Source organism: Pyrgilauda ruficollis, unplaced genomic scaffold, assembly GCF_017590135.1.
Source record: "Pyrgilauda ruficollis isolate IOZ18807 unplaced genomic scaffold, ASM1759013v1 scaffold2, whole genome shotgun sequence".
NCBI lineage: Eukaryota > Metazoa > Chordata > Aves > Passeriformes > Passeridae > Pyrgilauda > Pyrgilauda ruficollis.
The window spans coordinates 5,830,284-5,854,304 of record NW_024519206.1 but is presented as its reverse complement, the minus strand read 5'-3'; the positions used below and the strand labels follow the sequence as shown (position 1 = coordinate 5,854,304).

Sequence of the window (24,021 nt, the reverse complement as noted above, 5' to 3'; positions counted from 1 at the left end):
AAAGCAATCCAAGTGTATGACAATTCTGTCAGCTATTTTATGAGCAATATGCAAGTCCCTCCGCAAAGCTACCCTTCCCTTCCAAGTCTACTTTGCTTAAAAATTCAAACCCAAAACTAAATGCTTCAGGCCCAATTGGTTATTGTATCTTTGAAATTATTATTTTTAGTACTGCCAAGAAGTTACACAGATGTTGTAAAGGGCATCTCTAACTGCCAGTTTTCCAACACCTTCTGCTTTTTCTGTACCTAGATAAATTGAAGGAAGCACAAGAGAATGCTGTTTTCCTGGACAGAATGGCACATTGATTTTTATTTCAGTAGTATTATTTCCACATTTTGTTCAGTCTTTGCATGTTTTTTAACTCCTGGTTTAATCTGAACAGAACTGGATTCCCACTGAGCTGCAGACATTCATGCCCCAATGTTTTTCATTTACAAATCAATGTCAATCCCTTTTTTCCTCTGAATATATATTCTTGCATAGCTGCCGAAACTGAACCCAAGTCACTTTATTCTCAAATGTCTTAAGAACTGGTGCCTGTGGCGTTCAATTCTGGTAAAATATTTTTTCACACACACCCCCTTTAATTTTTGAATTTCATTAAATATTTCCCTTGTGTTATTCTTGAGCTAACATCAGATGAAAATACTTAATTTATTAACCTTCCTTATATCTCTCAAAATTTTCCTTATTTAACCTTTTTAATGGAGGAACATGTCTAGACTCCTCACGTGGATCAATTCTTTCTTCCATGACAAATTGTGACTTTATTATTTTCTTCTCTTCAAAATACACTCACTTTCCTAATTTATTTGCTTATATTCCTGTCTTCTGGTGTTAGCTGATTTTTCTTTTTCTTGAAGGATGACGATTAGATAACTTTATGAAACTTATTACATAACTGTAATTACATGTTACCATTTTTTAAATTTCCTTTTTTAAGGAAATGCATTTGGCGTTTTGTTTTTTATGCTCTGCACACTGACATATATTTTAAACAAATCTGGTAGACTTGAGTTGCATCCATTTTGAACCAAAAAAAAAAAATCAAGTTATTCTTTAATTAGATTCACCTCTTTGTAGATTTTTCTAATCCCCCTTTGCAAAATTTAAGATTAGCTAGTCTGTGGCATGACATCTCAATTAATATGATGTTTCCTGTTACTTGGTTAAATAAATATTTTTAGGAAAAAGCCAGAAATTTAAAATATTCCTAGAGAAATAAATTGAGAATTAAGATTTTATCTTGTGTTTTCATTAGAATGAACCTTTTCTCATGTTTGCTGCAGATCTAGACCATGCAGAATAACTTAGGTTATAAAGTAATTTTATACTGGCAATTTGACTTTCTTGTGTTGGAGTATTTGAAGCATCCATTGTTTCTTTGATTACATTTACTTTTTTTGTTTAATTTCAACAACGGATGCTTAAAACCCCTTCCCCATATCTGTGGAGCAGACAGTCAACCTGAAGTTCAGTGTTGGGGTATAAATAATATACTCTACAACATGCATTTGGTGGGAGGATACATTTTAGAGAAAAGTCATATGGATCATCAGCATTAACTAATAAAAAACTCCAATTTCAATTGTCTCTCTTACTTTTCTTGTATTTTAGGAGAGGATAAAATGTTGCTTAGATTTTTTTTCTGCCTTTCCATCAGTTGGAGGTAGGAGTCCCATTGTTCCTTTAGGCCAGAATCTCAAACCTAGGTTCTAGTAACCCCAGATATTTAGCAAGCATGATGTCTGCTCACAAGGCTGGACATGGAACAGCCTTGATCAGCTCTGGTAGGAAAGACGTCTTCATTTCTCCTGGAGGACTGGGAGGCCAAAGTAGGTTTGAAGTGCTTGTATATAATGAACTGAACATACTATCAAAGAAACTAAACACAACAAAGATAGCATTATCTGAGCTTTTCTTCACAATCATTGACACCTGATTGCGTTTTAATCTTAACCTGCAATAGGCTTTGTTATTTTAATCTGGACCTGGAATTGCCAGCTGTGCCATCCTGTTTGGTTTACATAATATGGATAAACATCCACTGGGAGCTAGGACAAGAGCTCCAAAAATCTTTTCAATTCATCTGTGAATTAGGCATAAACAGTGGTCATTACACATGTATAATTAGAGTAATTAACCATTTCTTCTGTCCACAGCCTTCATACATCCTTGTGTGATCTCTTGCAGTCTCTTCTAGAGAACCCTGAAATAAAAAGGCTGTAGATCCCTCCAAGCACATTAGTGTTATAGAAGTTATGACTATTTTGTTATCCTTTTGGTACAGACTTACATTCTGTCCATGAACAGTTCTGTGTGGCTTGTTGACCGAAATTTGTCAAAGTCAATATTGGGCATATGAAGAGGAGGAAAAGGGGAGCAGCATTTCTTTCATGTAATCAAACTGATAATATATAATTAAGAAAATTTCAAAGTGGGTTGTGGTATGTGTTTTTTTTTAAATAAAAATTGTATCTCCTTCCAGTGAAGGATCTTTTGCCCTCTTTTATTGTTCCAGGAGGAACACAGTGCCCGAACAGTAGTGCCCTCCAGGAAACGCGCAGCTGTAACGAGCACTCTTGCACTGTGTATCATTGGCAGACTGGCCCGTGGGGACAGTGCATAGAGGACACGTCTGTCTCTGCTTTCAACTCCTCTGCCAGCTGGAACGGGGAGGCCACCTGTTCCGTGGGGATGCAGACAAGAAAGGTCATCTGTGTGAGAGTCAACGTGGGACAAGTAGGCCCAAAAAAGTAAAGATCATTCAAACTATCTTCATGCTGTAGTTATGTCTGGATTTTACTTTATATTTTACTTTATATTTTTGTCACCAATGATGGCTTGCAAAAGCAAAAAGACTCTCTTCTGTGTGCTCATGAGGGGACATTTCATCTTCTAAAAATACAAAATTTGCACAACAGGAAGACTAGGTAATACCTTTCTCAGTATGGATTTTAATGGGTGGTATTTATGATGGTGGTTCTGCTGACAGCTGAATAAATCCAGTTGGGTCCTTAGCATCATCAGGTTGAGTCACAATAGAATTCTTGGAGTATATGTGTGAAATTCAGTGCAGCAACATTTCCCAGATCCTTGTGTTGTCCAAACAAGCAACACACTGTATGGATCAGTGCAGTTCCACCCAAAAATAGTGATATGAATCTAAATACACTAAAGCCCTTCTCAGAACCAGACCAAGGAGCTGCAGCATAGTGGGAAATGGCATGACATTAATTTGAAACAGTTTGAACATTAGTTTGACAAACGTTGTGATTTTTTTCCCCATTTATGTGTTTTTTTAAGTTATTCCTTGGCCCAATGATTTTTTTTTACAGTTTCATGTGTTACCAGGGTTAAATACAGATTAGCTGCTAGTGAAATGCATTTGATAATATCTTTGTAGGGATTTGCAGTCTGTAAATATATCCCACTTAGAACAGATTCAAAACTCTAAGAACTGGTAGTAGAGGTCATTTAGAAAGTTCATGAGGCAGCTATTTTCATGCAAAATATTTCCTTGATGCTTGCCATTTGCTGTTTTATTCAGCTCTAGATTTTAGCCTAATTTACTTTAAATGGAAATGTGGGGAGTAATGTCTGCACATTGAGTAGTCTAAATTGTTGTGTATCTGTATTAAATTGCTGTTCTAGTTAGTCATGATAGAATTATCTTTTGTTTGGTATATTTACATAAAAAACTGCACCTCTTATGATTTATTATCCTCTTTAAATCTACTGTAAATGCCTCTGCCTTTGATTTGATGTTAAGTTCTGGGAGAAGAACTGTTTTATTCTTTCATAAATGAATCATATGAAGTGAAAAAAGGTCTTGGTTGTTCCTTCAAATTGTCACATCAAAATCACTGAATCATTTTTAAAGACCCAGATATTTAACATGAAAATGTAAATAGGAACCTTGTTTTAAACTCCCCTTAATAAAAAGGATTACTGTGGTATGATACAATCAATATTATTGGCCTTATCTGCCTCACAAGTTACAGACCCCAGCATGTATCTTTTCTGTTTAATTTGACCTTGAGTAAGGACTGCAAAAAAATCAATACTTTGCTTTAAGCCATATATAGTAAATACAAACAATATAAAGCATAGAAATGGTGTTCTAATTGAACTAATTGCCTTGCCTAAGTATCTGAAGAGCAATTGTAGTGTTTAGCAAGATGAAGCTCTCTATGAAATGGTGAATGTGTGTTTTGTATGCTTATAATTTCTCCCGTTTTTAAAGGGAAAAGCCAATGCAAGAAAAGCCATTGGCAAGCCAACATTCAACGCTTTTCAGAAACATTTTTTAATTTTAATCTTAAAGAAAATTTCTGACAACATTGTCAATATATGTGATTGGAAGCAGAGTTTTTTTTAACGTGTATCTGATCACATCTAAACACACCCTTGCATTTAGAATCTGATTTTATGAATCACATAGAACTGAGGCACAAGTTGACTTAAAATTGTAGAGAGAACTTACAGTAGGGTGATGGAAATTTGTGTTGCTATAGCTGTATTATTTCATGTTTTTTCACATTGGTGGGAGGGGAAAAAAGAGAAAGGGTGGAGATCCCATTTTGAGAGGAATTGCTTGTTCATAGTAATTGATCACATACTGAGAAGAATAGGTGAATTGACAGGAAAATGCAGAGATAACTGATGGAAAGCCTGCACAAGCAAGTATTATTGTTGAAGAATATGTTCCTGTAAAACTGCAAATCAGCTTTTGTCCTCCTCACATTACATGGGCATAGTTCTCTGCTGACCATGAAGACTAGATTTTCCTGATAGTTTACTATCAGACTTGCCTCTCTCTCTTCTCTGGTCCCAGTTGCCCTGGACTGAAAAGAGGAAAAGCTAATCATAGTAATGTTTTTCTGTAATGATCCAAAAGCTCTCAAACATGGATGTGATGTTTTTCTTACATCTTTACATATTCTTCAGGCAGTCCACAGTCTGTATGTTTTTGGAGCAATGGAAATTTTGAAATTATTTCAAACATTTTCAGTACTTCTACAAGAGTTATTGTATCATTCTGAAACGAGTTTTGTGGCATAGAGAGGTGTTTTTCCTTGATGAAAAAAGACAAAATCCCCACAGAATGGGGAAAATGACCTGGGTAATGAGTCCCATATGTGGCAGTCCAATAATCCTTTTTATATGCTGATCAAGCCTCTTCCTAAAACAAGTAAGGTTTTCTGCCTTTTCTGACAGTCTTTCTCAGTCTCATTGATCTGGCAGCTTTAAATCTTTTTCTGGTTTCTCTCATAATCACAGCCAGCTTATACCTATTTGTTCCTGGGTTAGCAGTGTTATTTATTTTAAATATGCCTCATTCCAGAGTTTATATCTGTGATAAAGTGATGAGACCTGAAATATTTTACGAAGGTAAATGCAATGGCTTTTCTTCATAATTATGTGAAAACTTGGAAAAAATCCTGAAACTACAGAGTCTAGCATGGTGAGTGAGGGATGATGATTATTTAAATCCTGAGGCACAGAATACACCAGATTTGGCTTGCTTTCACCACATGTATTTAATTGCTACTAGTTTTTATAACTGTGCTCCATCCTGGTGAATTCTGGGCAACAAGCACTGTCCTCGTGTGCCTACAGGCATTGAGTACCTCACATGATTCACTACTTCATTGCAGAGTGATTGTTCATTTGATAATGCTTCTTTGTAATTTTTTTTTGTTAGATGCCCTGAAAGCCTTCGACCTGAAACTGTGAGACCTTGTCTGCTTCCCTGTAGGAAGGACTGCATTGTGACTCCATTCAGTGACTGGACACCGTGTCCTTCTTCATGTCAAGAAGGTAATGTTATCCATTGTGTGCTAATACATTTTAAGAATGTAAAAGATAGGGAGTCACTTACAATCATTTTTGGCAGGATGCTTATACACATTTCTTTCTGACAGAGGACATGTAATACATGGTAGAGGTGCTGCAGGGAGGACAGAGTTTTTGCTGAAACAAACATTTATTTCTATCCATTTTCTATATGCATCTGTTTGGATTTTTTTTTTCCACATTTGCCTAATATTACAAACTCCCATTTACATCTTATAGTGATAAAGAGATAACTAGTTACGGGGTGGACACATAGCTCTTATCATCAGCTTATCATCTTAACATTGATACTTACACAGTGTTAGCATTTTAGTTGTCAGATTATAAAATGGACAGATTTTAGAAATACCTAAGTTTATGCTGTTTGCTCAGAAAAACCTGAGTCTTTATATACAAGGAGATAAGTATGTAGCTAAGTAGATATGCAGTTGTACACAATTTTGTCTGGCTGCTACTGCTCTAAGGAAAATTGAAGGAGAGTTAATAAAAATCAACAGACTTTACATTGATGTGAGTGGTCTGATTTAAACATAAAATCCAACACCATTTCAATACACTTGGCAAATCTCTTTAGAACAGCGCAGGTCTCCCCTGAATTTTTATTGCAATGAAATCACACATGAAGTTAGCGTGATGACAGGCTTAATATTAGCCACATTTTATGGTTTTTTTTCCTCTTCTTAAGCTTAAGATGAGGCATTTTTCTAATATGTACTATTACAGACAGACTCGGTAATACTTCCTATTCCACAGGGTGCTAATCCCTGTGTGGGACATGGTGATTGCTCACAGCTATTCTCAGAATGTAAAAGATATATTTACATCAAACATACAGACTTGGGCTGTCACGGCCAATTCTTTATGCTTGGCAAAGGACACAAGCATAAAAGCATTTTTGCAGTAATTCCTATCAGTGTTTAATGCATTCTAACAAATGAAAAAAAGGGGTTAGGAAGACTAAATTCATAACCTTTGAAAAAGAGCAGGGAATTGAATCTATGAAATAAATATTTATTATTATATATGTGTTATTTTACAGCAGTATTAATTGTTCTTTATGAAATATTTTTGTTGGAGGAGATCATACTGGGCGAAAATGCCATCCTTCTCTATTCTCATTTCTGTGGGTTTTAAGAAAGTTCTTGATGCAATGAGCATATCTTTCTGAATTTTCACCACAAAATATTGTACAGACTTCTATAAAACACTATATTTGTGAACTACAGGTGTTTTGTCTATTCAGTGAGTCCAACTCTCTTTATACTACAAAAACAATTGTAATTTCATGGGGTTTACCCATTTGTGGCAGCAAGCAGGTCAGTAGCTTTGCTGGGCTGCACGTCTGTCTTGCCCCTTGTGCCAGCTCCTGGCATCTCCTGGAGCTGTTTGACTTAGGAGTGAAGGGTTTCCTCTGTGCTGAAGAGTGGCCAGGTGGTGGAGAGCCACCGCCGGGATTCTCCTACTGCTCACTCCTAATTACAATTGCTTGGCCGTGGTCCAGCACGCTTCTGTGATCAGACAAGCTGCAGCTGCTGTAATAACCCACCCAAAGCTGATATCAGCCCAGTCAGCCAAATGTCTGCTCTACTGCTCTCTGTGAAAAAAATAAAAACCCTCCAAGATTTTTACCTAACATAGGCATTGCTGTGGAACTAATACAGATCTGTAGCTTTTCTCTTAATTTTCTGCCTGAAGAACCAATACCTGAAGATGACTGAAATCAAAACTCCTACAGGAACTATTTACTGTTTATCATTAATAATGGATGACCATAATAATTAAAAACTGCAAACTGTAAAGGAATTCTAGAGTGGAATTTCTGTTTCTAGTTTTACATGTAAATGCTTAGAGCAAGCTTACACCTTCAAACTGTAAAATGTAGCAGCAAACTGAGCTCATTTAATTTTTGTTCTCTTGAACTGGTTATTCATTTCAGCTGTCTGTTCATTCGTTCAGTATTGCTGGTATTGCTTTCTGTTTAGTTCTGCTTTCTGGCCTTGAGATGAAATTGAAGTGTTTTTTCTATTAGGCTTAATTTTTCTGCTTATGGGGAAAATAGCATGTCAATATTATGGCAATTGGCTCAAAAACCTTGTTTTCACCCTAATTAGTTTCAACCTTAAGTAGCAGCAGTAGAAACCAGCTATTGTACTCTTTGCAGGGGGTGTCACAGTCAGGAAGCAGTCCCGTCACCGAGTCATCATCCAGCTCCCTGCCAATGGTGGTCGGGAGTGCCCAGACTCTTTGTTAGAGGAAAGGGAATGTGAAGCTTCTCCTGTCTGTCATAACTACAGGTATGTGAGACAATCAACCAGAAACAGCTCAGATATGATTTTTTAAACTTGTACTACCTCTAGATCTTGCTGAATTCCATTATTAGCAGTAATTGTTTTTCTAACATGCGTTATTTAGAAAAGTAGGATACACATCTGAATCAAGGTTTCACAACAGAAATATAGACTCAGTTGGGTCCATAGGGAATCACTGGTACATTTTGTTCCAGCTCCTTGGAAAGAACATTGCAAGAACTAAGAATTACTTTCCAGAATAAATTTTTCCTAGAAACTGTTTTGACATTCTAAACATGTAAAACAAATCTTTCTAAAATATCCAAAGTGCTGAAGTTCAAGCTTATATGTTTAGGAGAGCTGATTTCTGGTGCCACATGGTTCAACCTTAATTTTTCTATCCCTGTAAGCTCTGAGACAGTCCAGAGCTGAAGATATCCCCCATATGCCCTGTGTCCTCTGCATTACCTTGATCTTCACGACAGAATGTTGAGGACTATTCCAGAAGGTTTGGTTTATATCCAAAAATTGTTCAATTTTTGCTCAAGAAAATGTTTGGGTAGTTCTGTAATGTCTATCTGAGTGTGTGGGAAGGTCTAGACATACAACAAGAACTTCTTGATGGAGACAAAGTTTAGAAAATTATGATGCCGTTAGATTTACTTGACAAAGTAATATTTTTTTTTTTATGTATAATAATTCCCATGAAACTACTATCTGTTGCAGAGGTACAAATAGAATTTAAGCTAAGTTTAATGAAAAGAGATTGAGATTAAAGAAATGTGTTCCTTTCATCATCTCATAAGAATTATCATTACAAATTAATTAGGAGATCACACTCTATGCAACTAAAAGATATGAAAAGATTGAAAAGAGCATTGGGGAGCTACCAAAATCAGTACTCTAAACACCAGAGAAATAGAACTCAAGAATTTTTTATAGTCAAAATGAGAGTCTGTTTTATATTTTAAAATGTTGGCTGCTCCTTATCTCTCTAGTATCTTCAATATCTGATCTACATGACAATGTGCTGAGCATAAGAAAGAAGAGTTGCTAGAGAGTGGTAGATGGGGTTATTTATATTTCATGACATGAACTAATACTAAACACATGTTCCATATATTTCCTTTAGCATCTTTCTGACCTGCACACATGCTGTGACAGATGGACTCACACACTCAGCTGGCTTGTGCCTTAGTTAGTTGCTGTCCCATAGAGGCAGGTTGCAATGAAACCCGAAGTGCAAAACCATTGAAATAGTTTAAAACATGCAAACTGCTGATGGATTATTTTAGAGTTGTGACAACAAACAGATTTGCCTGGATTTGTTATATTTAAGGGCTGGGGTATTCTGCAGCACTAGCAAGGAACTTTGTAAAAGTTTCATAGCAGTTTATATTAATGATAGAATAATTTAAGCAGTGCAATATTGCATTTGTTATTGACGGTTTTTTGCAAGTTCTTTTTGTTTGTGTTTTATTTTTGATATGGTGTACCCATTGTGTTGGCTTTCTTGGTATCTCCACATTTGTAAGGTGCTGACACTCAGCAGACCAAGATCCCAGAAATTTCCTGAGGCACCGTTGCAATCAAGCCCACTGTCCCAATACTTTCCTGCAGCTACCTTTTGTTTCTGTTTCTTATTTCTCCTTCTTGTTTCCACCTTTGCTTCCTCCTTTCTTCCATGTGTTTTTTTAGACCTCATCCTAAAAGAAGAAAAAAAGTTAACAGAATAAGGATAAGTTTATGGTACTGTTACTCGTTCTTTTGTGAATAGCCTGTGACCAGTTAGTAAATAAAAGCAACAGCTTATGGTGGTTTATAACACTATCTAGCTCTTGTGCTGCCTGAGGGTTGATGGCTACAAGATTTAGATGGATTGCTTCCCCTCTCATTTCAGGTGGAAGACACACAAATGGCGCAGGTGCCAGCTGGTACCATGGTACGTGCGCCAAGACAGTCCGGGAGCACAGGAGACTTGTGGACCTGGGCTACAAGCAAGAGGTTAGACCCTTTGTTTCTGTCATTTATTCCTCAGAAAACTGTAGATCCACTAGTGTGGGAAATGCCTTACATTTTAGTCCTTGTAACCTAACATTTAAATTAATCTATCTTTATGTGCATCAGCAAAGGAAAATACTGAAAGTGCTCAGGGCCATATCTCAGTATGTTTGGAGTCTCTGCCAGCCTGGAGATCTTACAAACTCTTCTGACACTTGTTCCCTGATACAATTTGTGTGTGTGACCCCTTATCCTTTTGCTGCATATCTCCAAGAGCATTTGGTTGTTTCTTTTCTATACTCTTAAATTAAGGGAGTTACAGAAAGCAATGGGAGCATGAGAGATTCAAGGCTTTTCATTTACACTTTAAAGTTCAGTGCCAGCCCATTTCTCCAGGTTGTCAAGGTCCTTTGCATGGCAGTCCTTCCAGGTAGGTACTGACTGCTAAACCTGTCATTGTCTTCAAACTTGCTGTACATGCTTTCTGTGCAGGTTGTTAAAGAGACTAAACAGAACTGTGCCTGGAATTAACAACTGAGGTGAAGCAATCTTAACCAGCTGCTGGTTAGACTTCTAAACCACTGACCCTTTGAGCCCAATGATCCAGATATTTTTGCACCATTTCCATTATATAGCAAATAATTTTTACATCCAAATCCAGTTTTAATGTCACCTGTCTTTGTAGAGAATTTTGTGGCTTTAACAGAATTGTGTATGTGTGACTCTGTTAAATATAGCCAGGATAAGGGCTTTTTTAGGTGCATTAAATACATTCAATAGGAAAATAAATGCAGTTCCTATTTACTGTGTTATAGTAATTGAATTGCTTTGAACTACTGGTCAACCTTGAATTCCAGGAAGGCTTTTCTCTTTTGTTGTTTCTGAGTGCAAACTTCTATTTGTTAAAGCACTATTGGTTCAGCAGATTGCACCATTGCCGAGGAAGGATATTGCTAACTGCAGAAGTGAAATGTTCAGGTCATTAACTTCCTTGCAGTATTAAAGGAGGTCATGGTGTACTTAAAAAGTTATGGAGTAAATCTTAAGCAAGTAGCTCCTACCACTTTCTCAGAAAGTGTCGCAGGAGATCAATTTAGAGCTTATCACAAACCTTAAGGCATTGCCTGCTAATACAAAAGACTTCTGGCTGTGGTAATTATTTCAAAGGTCTATCACAATGGAATCTATTTCTAGCAGCTCTGGAGGAAACATTCAGATTGCACACTGAGAAAATAAGATTTCTGTCTTTGATGGTAGGAATTCAAATAGTAAAAATTGTTGTCTTCTATGTTTACATGGTAGTACCTAAATCCCTTGACTTTGTCTCAAAGTCAGTTAATAAAGAAAGATAGTTAATAATAGTGCATGCAGATTGGATTTTTTATTATTCTTTTGTGTCATGAGAGTTGCTTTATATTTTCTTAAATGTAACTCCAATCATGTACAGGGCACGCACTAGAATAATACATGATTTTGAAATTAATGGCCATGTAGTTTTCAAACCTATTAAAACAAACTAGCAGAATTTCTCTTTGGTACTACACAGAGTTCGATCTTGTGAAAGATGATGTATTCAAGCAGTAATCATGTTCCCACAAGCAGATAAAATGCAAGTAGCTCTCCAGTGTAATGTGGTCAAGTGGTAGGATGAGTAATCCTTAATTAGGAACTCCTGGAGCAGCTAAGCCTGAAGAAAGCTGATGTTTTTTGATAGAATTCTGTGCATGTATCTGAGATCGATTGTTTGAAAGGAAGATTTTTGTTTACTACTGCTTTTGTCAGGTCTGTCCCATGTATAAATTCCACTGCAGAATTCACAGAGCAAATTATTCAAATTGGAAAACAAAATATCTCAGTCCAGATATCAAAATATGAATCTAAATGTTTAGGCCTCTGCAGTGGTGAAAGTTATAGGCATTAAAGACAGAGGAGGTTTTGGCCAATATTTTTTCTCATTTATGTAAATTATGTAAATTGACATATAATGTAAGTTTCAGACTCAGATTTATTATGTATCATGTCTCAGTGTTGTAATATCTCACAATGTGTTGACCATATCTTTTATATTCAGTAATATAAACTGATAATCTGTGTCAGCTAAACACGGTAGTACAGCTTTTCCTTAGATTGACAGAAGTAAAATATTTTCCCTTTACAATGAATATGACTTGGAAGTACAAGCTGAATTTTTGCACAAAAATAAATTTCACTTTGGAGAATGCACTTCTCTAATTCTAGAGATTATCAGCTTTTTTTTTTTAATTTATTTTATTTTTTTTTACTTCACATCTCAGAAAATTGCATTTGGAACATGAATAGTGTGTTTTATTTGATACTATAATTTATCTCCCACACAGGGCATCAATTCTCTATCCTCTCTTATCTTTCAAATTCTGCCATCAAAATAGCCATGTGTGAATTTTAAGTGATACACATTATTTTTTTTTGGCCCCTTGCACATGAGTTGATTTCATGTGAGGTGCTCACTGAAGGGAGGCTGACCTGAAAGTAAACATCTGCCTGACTGAGCTGTGCAGTGGATAGTATTAGAGAGATTTCACCAGTTCCTGAAGGAAGACTTCAGAAGTTTTATCTCCTCTCTCTGTTGATTCTTGGCTCCCTTCTGCACACTTGGCTACTCCTAAATAAAATTTCTACAGGCTGTGGAAAACTTTGCATAATAGTATGTCACTAAAAAATTCTGTACTGTAAATAATTTCTTTAATAACTATTTTGTGATGTAGATACAGAAAAGACTGAGCTACTACTGTGAAACTCTTTTTAACCACCCCAAAATCACAAAATGCTAAACACTGAAATATGAAATGCATTTGGTATAACATTCTGGTGCTGCATTTATGATTGCTACTGTAATACAGATATTTTGATCAGTACATTTAACTGTTTGTTGATGAATTCTGTACAAATATTGACCATATTGTGAAAATTGTTGACATACCAGCATTTTTTTCCAGTTGAGAAAGCGTTCTGTTTCAAGTTTCTGGTGCTCATGCATGCAGAAATCACACATTGATCCATCTGTTTGTGCCAATTTGCTTTTGGTGACAAAGCGAAACAATTATATTTTAGAAGTAATCTCTGCCATTTGGTTTCCCATGCACTGCCCCTTCGTCTTGTGTTGATACTCAGTAGAGCAAGTAATTCCATTCTTCTCTGTGGAAAGGGTTCTGAGTTCCTCTTTTTCAATGCAAGGGGATGCTGCCCTTACTCTCGGCTTATCCTATTTCTGATCTGATTGCCCACACACAAACACTGTAACACATAGATTATCAGCAAATGTGTTAAATGAGAAAGTATAGGAATGTACACCAGGGAAAAGCACATCTGACCATGCATTCATTAGCAGTTTATTTTGAACAAAATAGTCTGCTACTGTTAATGTTTTAGTTAGAAAGAAAATTAAATCTGAAGGAAAAACTAGAAATTAGAAATCGTTAAAAATTACTGGTTAGGTGTCTGATCTTAGGGGTCTGTGAGTAACTAGAACATGCATGTCTTGCTTTGTATCACAGTTTTACTATTTACACTTCCATTCTTCAGCTTTTTTTTATCACATTTTGTCCTTCTTGGCAGACGAGATACTTGGTTGAATCATAAAGTTTAGAATTGTGATTCATTGTTAAAGACAGATTTGTTTCTATCTGTCTTGTATAATGAAGGTTCTGTTACAAATCACGTCAAGTTAAATGAATGTCGTAAAACTGTAATGGGTCAATGCAGAGGAAGGAGAATAAAAGAGCTTGATGGTTTCTGGGTTCTATTTTAAAAAAATAATTTCTCTAGAAGTATTTTTTTAAAAGTGTTTGTTAGCTATTCATGCAAATAATGGGCAAGTATTTATATCAATCCTAAGCACAGCAAAATAGCATTTAATACTGAACAGCAAATTCATTACTGTAGTCATGAACTTTATTTGAAAAAGGTCGGTGGTCATGACAATTGTATTGAATTCCTATGATTAATGAAAATCTGAATTTGTACCACGGATAAAATGCCTTCTAACAGTGGGTAAGCAGAGCAGGAGTGTATTACAGAACTGAAGCAACTTAAGACTTCTGTCTTTTGTTCAAAACCCTCAAGAAGAGATGATATGTGTGCATCAGCAAGGAGTTTGAAACTTCCTTTTGAACCTACCCAACAAGAAAAGGAAATACAAAGAAAAGCCATATCTGACTGCAACAACATATATGTTTATTTTCATAAGGTGTTTCTCAACTAACAAGATTATTTGATCAGATGCATTGATGAGTCACCTGAAATCCAGGAGAGAGAGGCACAGTGGTGACAAATACAAAATACACCCTCCCCCCTCCAAGAAAATAAAAATAAGATGACAACCACCAGCCAAAGACTAGACAAGAGAATAAATGCTTAATAAAACCAAGCTACTAAGTTTGAAATTGTGAACAACTTAGGCAAGTATGCATGATGTTATGCTCGTCCCTTAAATCTGTGTTAGTAAATCTCAGCTTCAGTGACTTGTGAAGGAACTCAGAAATACAGCTCCCTTTTAAATTTTATAGGAAAACATAAGAAAGTTAATAAAACTTGTTTTGCCAGTAGCTCCTGCAAATGTAAGTAGGGCTTGTTGGGCTGCATCCCAATGGTAATGAAGAGGACATGTAGCAGATGAGAAGCTGGAGTGCCCAAACTGCAATAACTGAATCACATTGTGATGTATATGGATGGATGCACATGGTAAGAGCCATCCCAGGGACCGAAAAGAGATTTGCAGAAGGATGCACAGCCTGAAGTCCTTGCCACCATGAATCTTCCTCAGAGTTTTGTAGGAGGAATGGGATAAAAATTGTGATGTCAGCATATTCTGTAATAGCAAGAGGAAGGTTATTTGTAAATTTAAGCAGAAGTTAAAGTAACCTGGCTGTCAGAGAAAATACCTGAATAGCTGTGCTTTATGTCACTGGGAACTGGCCTTTATTAAAGGTCTGGTCTTGAGCTCTCACTGTTCTTCATTCACAGAGTGTTTGTAGTTATTTGAAAGAGGAATGGGAGGAAGCATCCCAGGATGGCCATGGGCACACAGAGAGGCCTTGCAGGCTTGTTAGAGCCATGGGGAGGCTTGAAGGCAGAACCAGTGGTCAAAATCTCTTTTCTCACTCCATAGCAAAACAGGAACAGCAGCCTCCCTCTGCAGGCATTCTTTATGGAGGCAGGGGACTTTGATGTGTGGGTATTATATGCCCTTATTGAAAGCACAGGAAAGAAGTCAAAGTCATGGAATGTTGCTCTTCATGGAGCTACAAACTACTATTTTAATGTCATTGAGACTTAATAGATGAGACTGGTTTGTGTTTTAGTCACTGTAAAGTACAGTGACAACTTCAGGAGTCTTAAGTAAGAATTTGGACAGCTGCTCAAAAGCAGTGTTTACATGAGAACCTAATTTTTTATTTACAAAAAAAGAGCCACAATCTTCATACAACTTTTTTTTTGGCAGAAATACATTGTTATTGTCTTTGGAACATAAAGAGCACTCAGTCTTGTATTTTCACAATATTATGGGCATATGCTCCTTCTTAAGATACTTTGTGGTAGGAATATTTTGTCACACTGTGTCTAGTCTGCTGTGTCCCACAAAGAAAGAAATAAACATAGATGAAATCATAGCTTAGACAATATGGATAGAAGGCACAAGAAAACTTAGTGTGCTGAAATAATTCTTGTTTTTTAGAATTGGAAATAAATATTTTTGTTGTTAAAAATACTTAGCAATTAAAAAATTATATCACAATTTTACAATTGTGATATCACAATCTTTTACAATTGTATTGTAAAAGAAAGGACAATAAAAATAAATTTTTAGGTATAGGAGGCACTGAATCTCACACCTCAGTGAAATGTCAGTGAAGTATGCTAATGATGGTAGCACTGGAAAGGTTTTTATATAAACTCACACCTGACATGACTTGCTAAAATACAGTCTCAGTGTTTCATTATACCAACAAGAAATATATTAGCCATCAAGTCTCCTGGGGGGACTTGATGGAAACAATGCTATCTGACAAAGTTTTAATTACATCAAAGTCCCTTGTCTATAACATTTAGACTGCTATTTATTTCACACCTTTCTTCTGGGAGCTAATAGTTGTTAAATACCAGAACAATTTTGTAAGTGAATGGTTTCTATGTTCAAGTTGATTTTTCTGTTAGCTGTACTCTTGTTTTATTTTTTCACTTAATAATTACTGTGTTTAATTCAGTAATGGAGGAACTATACTCTTTCCACTTACAGCTAATGTCTGTAATAAATATAAGGTGGTTGTATAAGCAAATTAATTAGTCTGGTACAGTATAGCTTTATAGTAGTTGAAGACACTTCTCTGTATAGCAAGTCAAATCATCGATGTCAGCAACCTCTACTTAACCTTCCATAGGTTTGATCAAAGAGGCAGGGGATGAGTTTGCCCAGGTTAGCTTGTGAGTGGAAAATGTAACTCCTCTAACAGTAAGAGCATTTCAGATGTCAGGACTGTTAGCTGTCCAAAAGAGTGTATTAATGGAACATATGCAGTTGTCAAAATCCCTGCTTCTAATACTGGAAAAATACCCATTTTTCAGCAGTCATAAGGAGTATAAACTTTGCTACCCAAATCTGGAAAATAACAATAGGAAAATGGAATATAGAGCGAATCATCCAAGAGTTATCAACTAGAAGTAGCGTGAATAGTTATGGACAGGCACTGTGAAAATTAAGATTCGGGAATTGATTTAGTATGCCATACTGTCCTCTAATTTGTGTTGTTATTAAGGTGAAATATTTAGGTCTTGAGAATGAAGTTTGCCTTCTTTGATTGCTGTGGTACAACTGACAGTTAATCTGGAAAAAAACCAAAGTGTTAATCCTCAGGGGAGCTTTTCACCTGACTCTGCTGGATGTAAATTAAATGCATTAATATGAGTCTGAAAAAATTTATGACATAATGGGTATCAGCTCATGGAGTAATGTTTTATAACTAGGAAAGATGAGGGAATGAATATCAGTTTTAAAAAAAAGTCAATTTAGCTAGAAAGAAAGAATGTTCTTTGGTGGATAATGTTTATTATTCAATCTAAGGGCTAGTTGGAGAGGCAGTATGCAAAATGAGTATTAAACTTTTGAAGAAAGTTATTAAAGGATATTGGCTAGTTAGTTGACTGTCTTTTAGTTGTTGGCTAGATATAGTTTCACTGCTAAAAGTGGTGGCCTGTATCTCCCTGAGAACGCAGTGAAGATAATGCAATTAGTTTTGCTAATGTGTGCATATAGCAAGGCCAATCTCAAGATAGAGGAGTTAGGTTTGACTTCTGTGAAGTTCCACATGGTAAAACTAGTCTCAACTGTGTTTTTACCTTAGGGATCTTGACGTGTGCTATTAGCAGAGAGGGGCATCTCACAAGAATCCAAAGCTATAGCCTAGGCTTCTCTTGGAAGTTTGACTTGGGTTTTTCTAAAATATTTGTGTAATCTTAGAAATCTGATGGAATGGATTTTCAATTTTTAAATATTTTACTTTTCTCACTGAAACACTGTAACTATATCTGAAAAAAAAAATTTCCTCATGTAAACTACACTAATAGTAATAGGATTTGACAGAATAATTGTATTAGACAGTGTGCAGCTGGCCAGTCCCCCAATAAGCACAACTTAATGCAGTACTGAGCCTATTACAAACAGTGCTGGCAGCCCTGCTCCAAAGGGCAGTTAAGGATCAGGGAACTTGTTTGCTCAGAATCTCAGGAAAAACACACCTCCCCTATCTTTCAGTGTTTTACAGTAGATGTGTGGCAAAAAAATTCCCTTGGGACCTTTGGGTATGTTTTAGTAGAGACGTGGACTTGAAATGGTGGACTTGAAATGGAACACATGGGTCATCAAGTTCAGCTCCCTAAGTCATAATGAGGTAGAAATTTAGTTTAGAACTGTCAGACTAAAAAGATTTTTTAAGAAATCATAGGTCACTAGACCATTACAATTACCTTAAAGCAATTAAAAAAAAAAAAAAGTTCCCTTAGCTATGCTTCCTTTTCTTCCTCCAGGAGGAAATAGTTATAGAATCATAGAATATCCTGAAATGGTAGGGACCTGCAAAGATCATTGAAGTCCAACACATGGCCCTGCACAGGACAACCCCAAGAGTCACACCATATGCCTGAGGGTGTTGTCCCAATGCTTTTTGAACTCTGTCAGGCTTGTGACCACTTCCCTGGGAAGCCTGCTTCATTTCCCAACTGGGTGAAGAACCCTTTTCTAATGTCTAAATTAACAGCCCCTGACACAACCTCAGGCCATTCCCTCGCATCCTTTCAGTGGACACCAGAGAGAAGAGATGGGCACCTGCAATTTTTTCCTTATAGACAATTTTCTCTTTTATTTTGAAGTGTTGCATTCATACTCCCCTTTTCTCCAACAGTTGAACTTGATTTTTTTTCAGTTTGTACTAATAAAACAATTATTATCAGCCCAATTGAAGAGCTATGTTTAAACTATGGAGAGTAATATAAAAAGCTATATTCCTTCATATGCATACAGAATATTTGGATACAATGGTACTGCAACAATAGCTGACCCAAATTATTTTACAGTCAAGATGCCGCGTGTACTGTGTGCTGTCAGATGCCAAGAAGCATAAATATAATTCTATTGTGTGAACAAACAACTAGAAGTTTCCTATCTTGTTACTGTATAATAAGTCTTATGATGTTTAGGGGAAGAAACTAAAGTTAGGTTTATTGAGCTTAGACCAGATAAGCAACCATACTTTAAAAAAAAAACTTGAAAAACAATTATAGAGCATTGTTGACTTTCATGAAGGGGTAGAGCGCCTCCTTAGCAAGTTTGCTGGTGATACAAAACTGGGATGAGTGGTTGATATCCCAGAGGGCTGTGTAGCCCTTCAAACAGTTGGGAGAGATGGGCAGAGAACTGTCTTATATTCAACAAGGGCAAGCGCAGGGTCTGGCTGTTAGGGAGGAATAACCCGTGCACCAGGACTGACCTCCTGGAGAGCAGCTCTGTGGAGAGGGGCCTGCAGATCCTAGTGGACAATGAGCTTTCCATGAGCCAGCAGTGCCCTTTGTGGCCAAAACTGCCAATGGTGTCCTGGGGTGCCTTAGGAAGAGCATTGCTGGCAGGTTGAGGGAGATGATCCTGCCCTTCTACTCAGCCCTGGTGAGGCTGCACCTGGCATCCAGGTCTGGGCCCCTCAGTACAAGAGAGGCATGGAGCTCCTGGAGCAGATCCAGCTGTGGGTGACAATGATGATTAAAGGACTGGAGCATCTCTTGTGAGGAAAGGCTGAGGCCAGTTCATCCTTGAGGAGACTGAGAGGGGTAGACTAAGTATCAATGCCTATAAGTATTTGAAGGGAGGATGTCAAGATGATGGAACCAGGCTCTTCTTGGTGGTGCCAAGTTTTGGGACAAGAGGCAACAGGCAGAAACTGAAGCACAGAAAGTTCCACCTGAGCATGAGGAAGAGCTTTTTTACTGTGAGGATGACTGAGCACTGGAACAGATTGCCCAGAGGAGTTGTGGAGCCTCCTTCCCTGGAGGTATTCAAGAGCCTTTTGGGCACAATTCCATGTCATGGGCACTGCTTGAGCAGGGACCTCCTATGGTCCCTTAACATTAACCATTCTGTGATTGTTAAAGACTATATTAATGAAACTGCCCTCCCTATTCTTTGTAAATCCTTATGTTCTAACTCCTTACTTTTGTGTGACCTGAAGTTTCCTTAAGGAACTTGTTTTTCTTCTTAAGTAAGAAGCTTTTATTCAGGACATGGCTATCCTGTCCTATAAAGCTGTACCTCTATTGGCTGATGATCTTTCCCTAGGAAACATGCCGTATTATTCTAATATTTTTCAAGACCAAAAATTGCTGAAGAACATTAGGCAGCAATGCTTTTGTAAAGGGTTAAGTGGTATACAGAACTCAAATATGCTTCTAAATTTTAAGTTTATCCTTGTTTCTGAAATTCAGTCTGCTGATAAAACTTTATAACTGATACAATTAACTTACTGAAGATGATATTGTAAGTTTTTAAATGTCTGTCTGAGATGTAAATTGTGTCAGTGATATCAGGAGAAATGGTGTGTAAAATGGACAGGTGTGGATAATATGGTGCAACCTTTATAATATTTACAGTTCTCTGTAATTTTTTTTTTCCTGGTAAGTCCTGATAAATTATTTTAAACAAAATCTTAAGTGAGAAATGTCAAATGTATTCATTCAAGGTAAAACTGGTGGCAAATATTAAGTTGTTGTATAGGTACTCCGGGCTTTCAATGTGATTTTCTGATAGAATGTTGTAGACTTTATTTAACTGAATAGAGACATTCACAAAAAAAAAAAAAGTGAATTGGACTCCATCTCTTTTTGCTTCCAGCAATTACTTGTCGCAGACAAGATGGAGGACAAGCTGACATCAGTGAGTGCCTTAAATACTCTGGCCCATTACCACCCTTAACACAGATGTGCCAGATTCCCTGCCAAGACGACTGTCAGTTTACAAACTGGTCAAAATTTTCTCCCTGTAATGGGGACTGTGGAGGAGTCAGGACAAGAAAACGCACTCTTGTTGGTAAGAGTATGAAGCAAAATAATGCTTCTTTTATTAATTATTGATAATGTTTTGTTTAAACCCTGAGGACTTCAGAGGTTCCCTTATGACAAGTGTTACAGTGGCAGAAAGCAGATCTGTGTCATGCACTGTATACTGCTGGTGGAACAATACTGAGGAGTAGAAACTCTTGCCATATGTCAGAGACTCTTGATATGGATAAGTGGCTAGAGAGAAGATGGGAGAGCATAGAATACCTTTTTTTCCTAAATATAGTGCACATAGTAGGGTTTTTTTTGTTCTTTTGCTGTAATTTGTTTGTTTGGGTTTTTTGTGGTTTTTGTTTTGACAGAAAAGTCAGCAATCATCTCACCTTAACAGGATCAGATGTTAACTCATTTGCCTTCCTCTTCCCACACCTGGTCTCGGCTAAAGCAGACTTCCTTCTCTCATGCTCTTCTTTGGTGCATTTAGAACTACTATGGCAGCTGAGTGTGTCTCAGCATTTTGCTATAGTAGCACCATTTTCAGCCTTAAGCTTTGGCTTACCTCTTTTGAACTTAGCTGCAGTCTTGAATGTCAGATTTTTGATTAAGCCAGTTCTTTCTCCGGCTGAATGTTTGCTCTCCCAGTTCTTTCTTTCGCCATGCTTCATTGTCTGCATCCAGCACCACAGACTACATAAGGCAATACGCTGGCTAATTTTTTGCCTTATTTACTGAGATAAGTAATAATGTTCTTTTTTTTTTTTTTTTTTTTTTTTTAATGTCCCAAGCAGGCTCTTAAAGTTTTATTTAGCAGAATAAAAAGATTTACCAGTGATGCCCTTGCCATAGATTTGCCAGTTTGGACACGGTTCCACTTTGAAACGTTTTTTTCTTCAACTTCTTTTTAGTCTATTGTTTGTTGGTTTTGGTGCTTTTTAAATTATTTTTTCTTCTGCATAAAGTGAAAAAAGCCCCATGCCCTGCTTCCAAATTATAATTGATTCCTCAAGAGTGAGGCTTGGCCTCTGTCACAGCACTCTTTGCCAATTAGTCTGCATTGTCTGTGGTGCAGGAAAGCTAGCTAAGGGGGGTGCCCATTAGCAGGCTCAGAAAGAATGTGATAGGATCCAAACCCTATCCCTGTCTCCATCCCCCTGTAAATCAGAAGACCAGTGGAAAATGAATAATTCATGATCTTCAAGAAGTCTCACTGTGACTGTCTAATAATTCCAGTAAGCTTTATGTCAGGTTTGCTTCCACAAGGGAAAAAAATGAACAAAACTGACAAACAGTATTTTTCCTTATTTTAAAAACAGAGAAAGAAAGTACATATTCTTCCTTTCACAATATCGACACTTTGTGATACTTCCTGTCTTCATTTAAGTTACCCCTTCAAACTTGTCAACTGTGTGATACATGCTATGGTGTATTCTCTGTGGCAATGTGTTACCCAGACTAATTCATAATGCTTGACTTGGAATAAATTCATAATTATTCCCGGTAAATACTTCCAGAGGAGAAGCATACATTTAGTAAGAAATTGTGTTGTCAAAAGAATGAGAAACTTTTCTCCAGGTACCCATTTTCTATTCTACTATTCTAAATGAAGACAGTAGCAAATACAAGAACTAAGGATGCTGCGATGTCCAGTGCCTTGTTTTGAATAGTGGAGAAAATGCTACAGAATATTACGTTAACAGTAATATCTAAGTAACAGCTACTTAGATACTACTTAGTAACAACCACTACTTTTGTAAAGACTACTACATTAATTTATGTAAACTGGTATGGAAAGGAAAACTAAGCAAACTTTACCAAAGAGAATATTTAAATATATTTAATGGAAAGGGGAAATTGAGTGGATGGCTATGCTCCAGTTCAGGAAAGAAAGCAAGAACAGTACTGAATGGAAACAAATTCAGAGAAGGAGCTTATTCTATTAGAGGTCAAGAATGGTAATTATGAACAAATGTATGATAACAGGTGATTAAAGAATTTTGACATTTTGAAAGAAGATTCTAATGTAGCAAAAGTGCATGTTACTCCCTTCTTGACTTCTTCCTTCAAATTGAAAGGGCTTTATCCAGATAGAAATCTTGTTATTGAACTGCACACTGCTGGTGAAATAGCAGGAAAAGAGTGTATTTGTTTTATTGCTAACTTTTTCAAACTTTACTCCTGAAACATTTTAATCCAAATTAAATATAAATTACATCTTCTTTTTAAAAAATAAATTGACTTTTTGCAAATTGTAGGTATCCACTAATTTAGAAATTCAAGTCAATAACCAAATTTAATAAAGATAAATGTAACAGGTATTAGGTGTATGTATGTAGTTGCAAGCACCTGTTACGAAAGCCTAAATTAAATTTTTGGGAGATAAGCTGTAAGCTGACACAAACTTGCTAATAACTATCTCTTCTTTCTAGGAAAAAGTAAGAAAAAGGACAAATGTAGAAATTCTCAGTTGTATCCTCTGATTGAGAATCAGTTTTGCCCGTGTGACAAGTACAGCGCTCAGCCTGTGGGCAATTGGTCAGACTGTATTTTACCAGAGGGTAAGATGGAAGTGCTGCTGGGAATGAAGGTACAAGGAGACGTTAAGGAATGTGGACAAGGCTATCGTTACCAGGCCATGGCATGCTATGACCAAAACAATCGACTCGTGGAAACATCGCGATGCAACAGTCACGGTATTTACAAACCTATTTTCTTTCATCTGTTTACTTGTGTGCTTTATTTAAGTTTAACATAATATATGCCCAAGTAGAATTAGCAGATTAATATTTATTGGTCAGGCTGCCTTTTATCCCAAGATACCTTCAAACCTAGCATGTTTTTGCTGACTTTTAAAACAGTGAAATTAAGTAAAATCAGGGTGAACTACTAACTAGGTATTTTAATTGAAAAAATTTAAAATCTTATCTTTCCTTATAACTGTAGCTAGAAATTTGAGAATAAAGCCATTTAGAACAGGCAAATTCACAAAAAGTAAACAAACACAGGACTATTTTGGAAAGGGTGAAATTATTTCCACTGATTCTTTAGATAGCTTTAAACCCTTAAATAGCTTTATCTCTACCATTTGCTCTTCAGCACCTTAACTAACAGGCATGCATTGACCTGAGTTCAACAGCACACTGCATTTTTTCTCTGTGTAAATCTGTCATGTGTAGAGCTAGGATGGTTAAAGACTTTACATTCTTTGTATTTACATCCCTCCAGGAAGGAACAATGTTCCTTCCTAAAGGGGATGCATCTGTAGCATTAGGATCAAAACAGGCAGTTTCTGGTTTTCAGC

The 24,021-nt window shown here is 36.6% G+C and overlaps 1 protein-coding gene across 1 annotated transcript in view; it reads left to right on the top strand.

Annotated features, from left to right (window-relative positions):
* Positions 1–24,021, top strand: part of THSD7A (thrombospondin type 1 domain containing 7A) — a 222,196-nt gene that overhangs the window by 157,777 nt on the left and 40,398 nt on the right. Inside the window, exons 9-14 of the mRNA XM_041466725.1 lie at positions 2,525–2,759; positions 5,711–5,826; positions 8,024–8,156; positions 10,051–10,154; positions 20,560–20,754; positions 23,150–23,413. Of these exons, the coding sequence (XP_041322659.1) occupies positions 2,525–2,759; positions 5,711–5,826; positions 8,024–8,156; positions 10,051–10,154; positions 20,560–20,754; positions 23,150–23,413 (1,047 nt within the window). The remainder of the gene's footprint in view (positions 1–2,524; positions 2,760–5,710; positions 5,827–8,023; positions 8,157–10,050; positions 10,155–20,559; positions 20,755–23,149; positions 23,414–24,021) is intronic.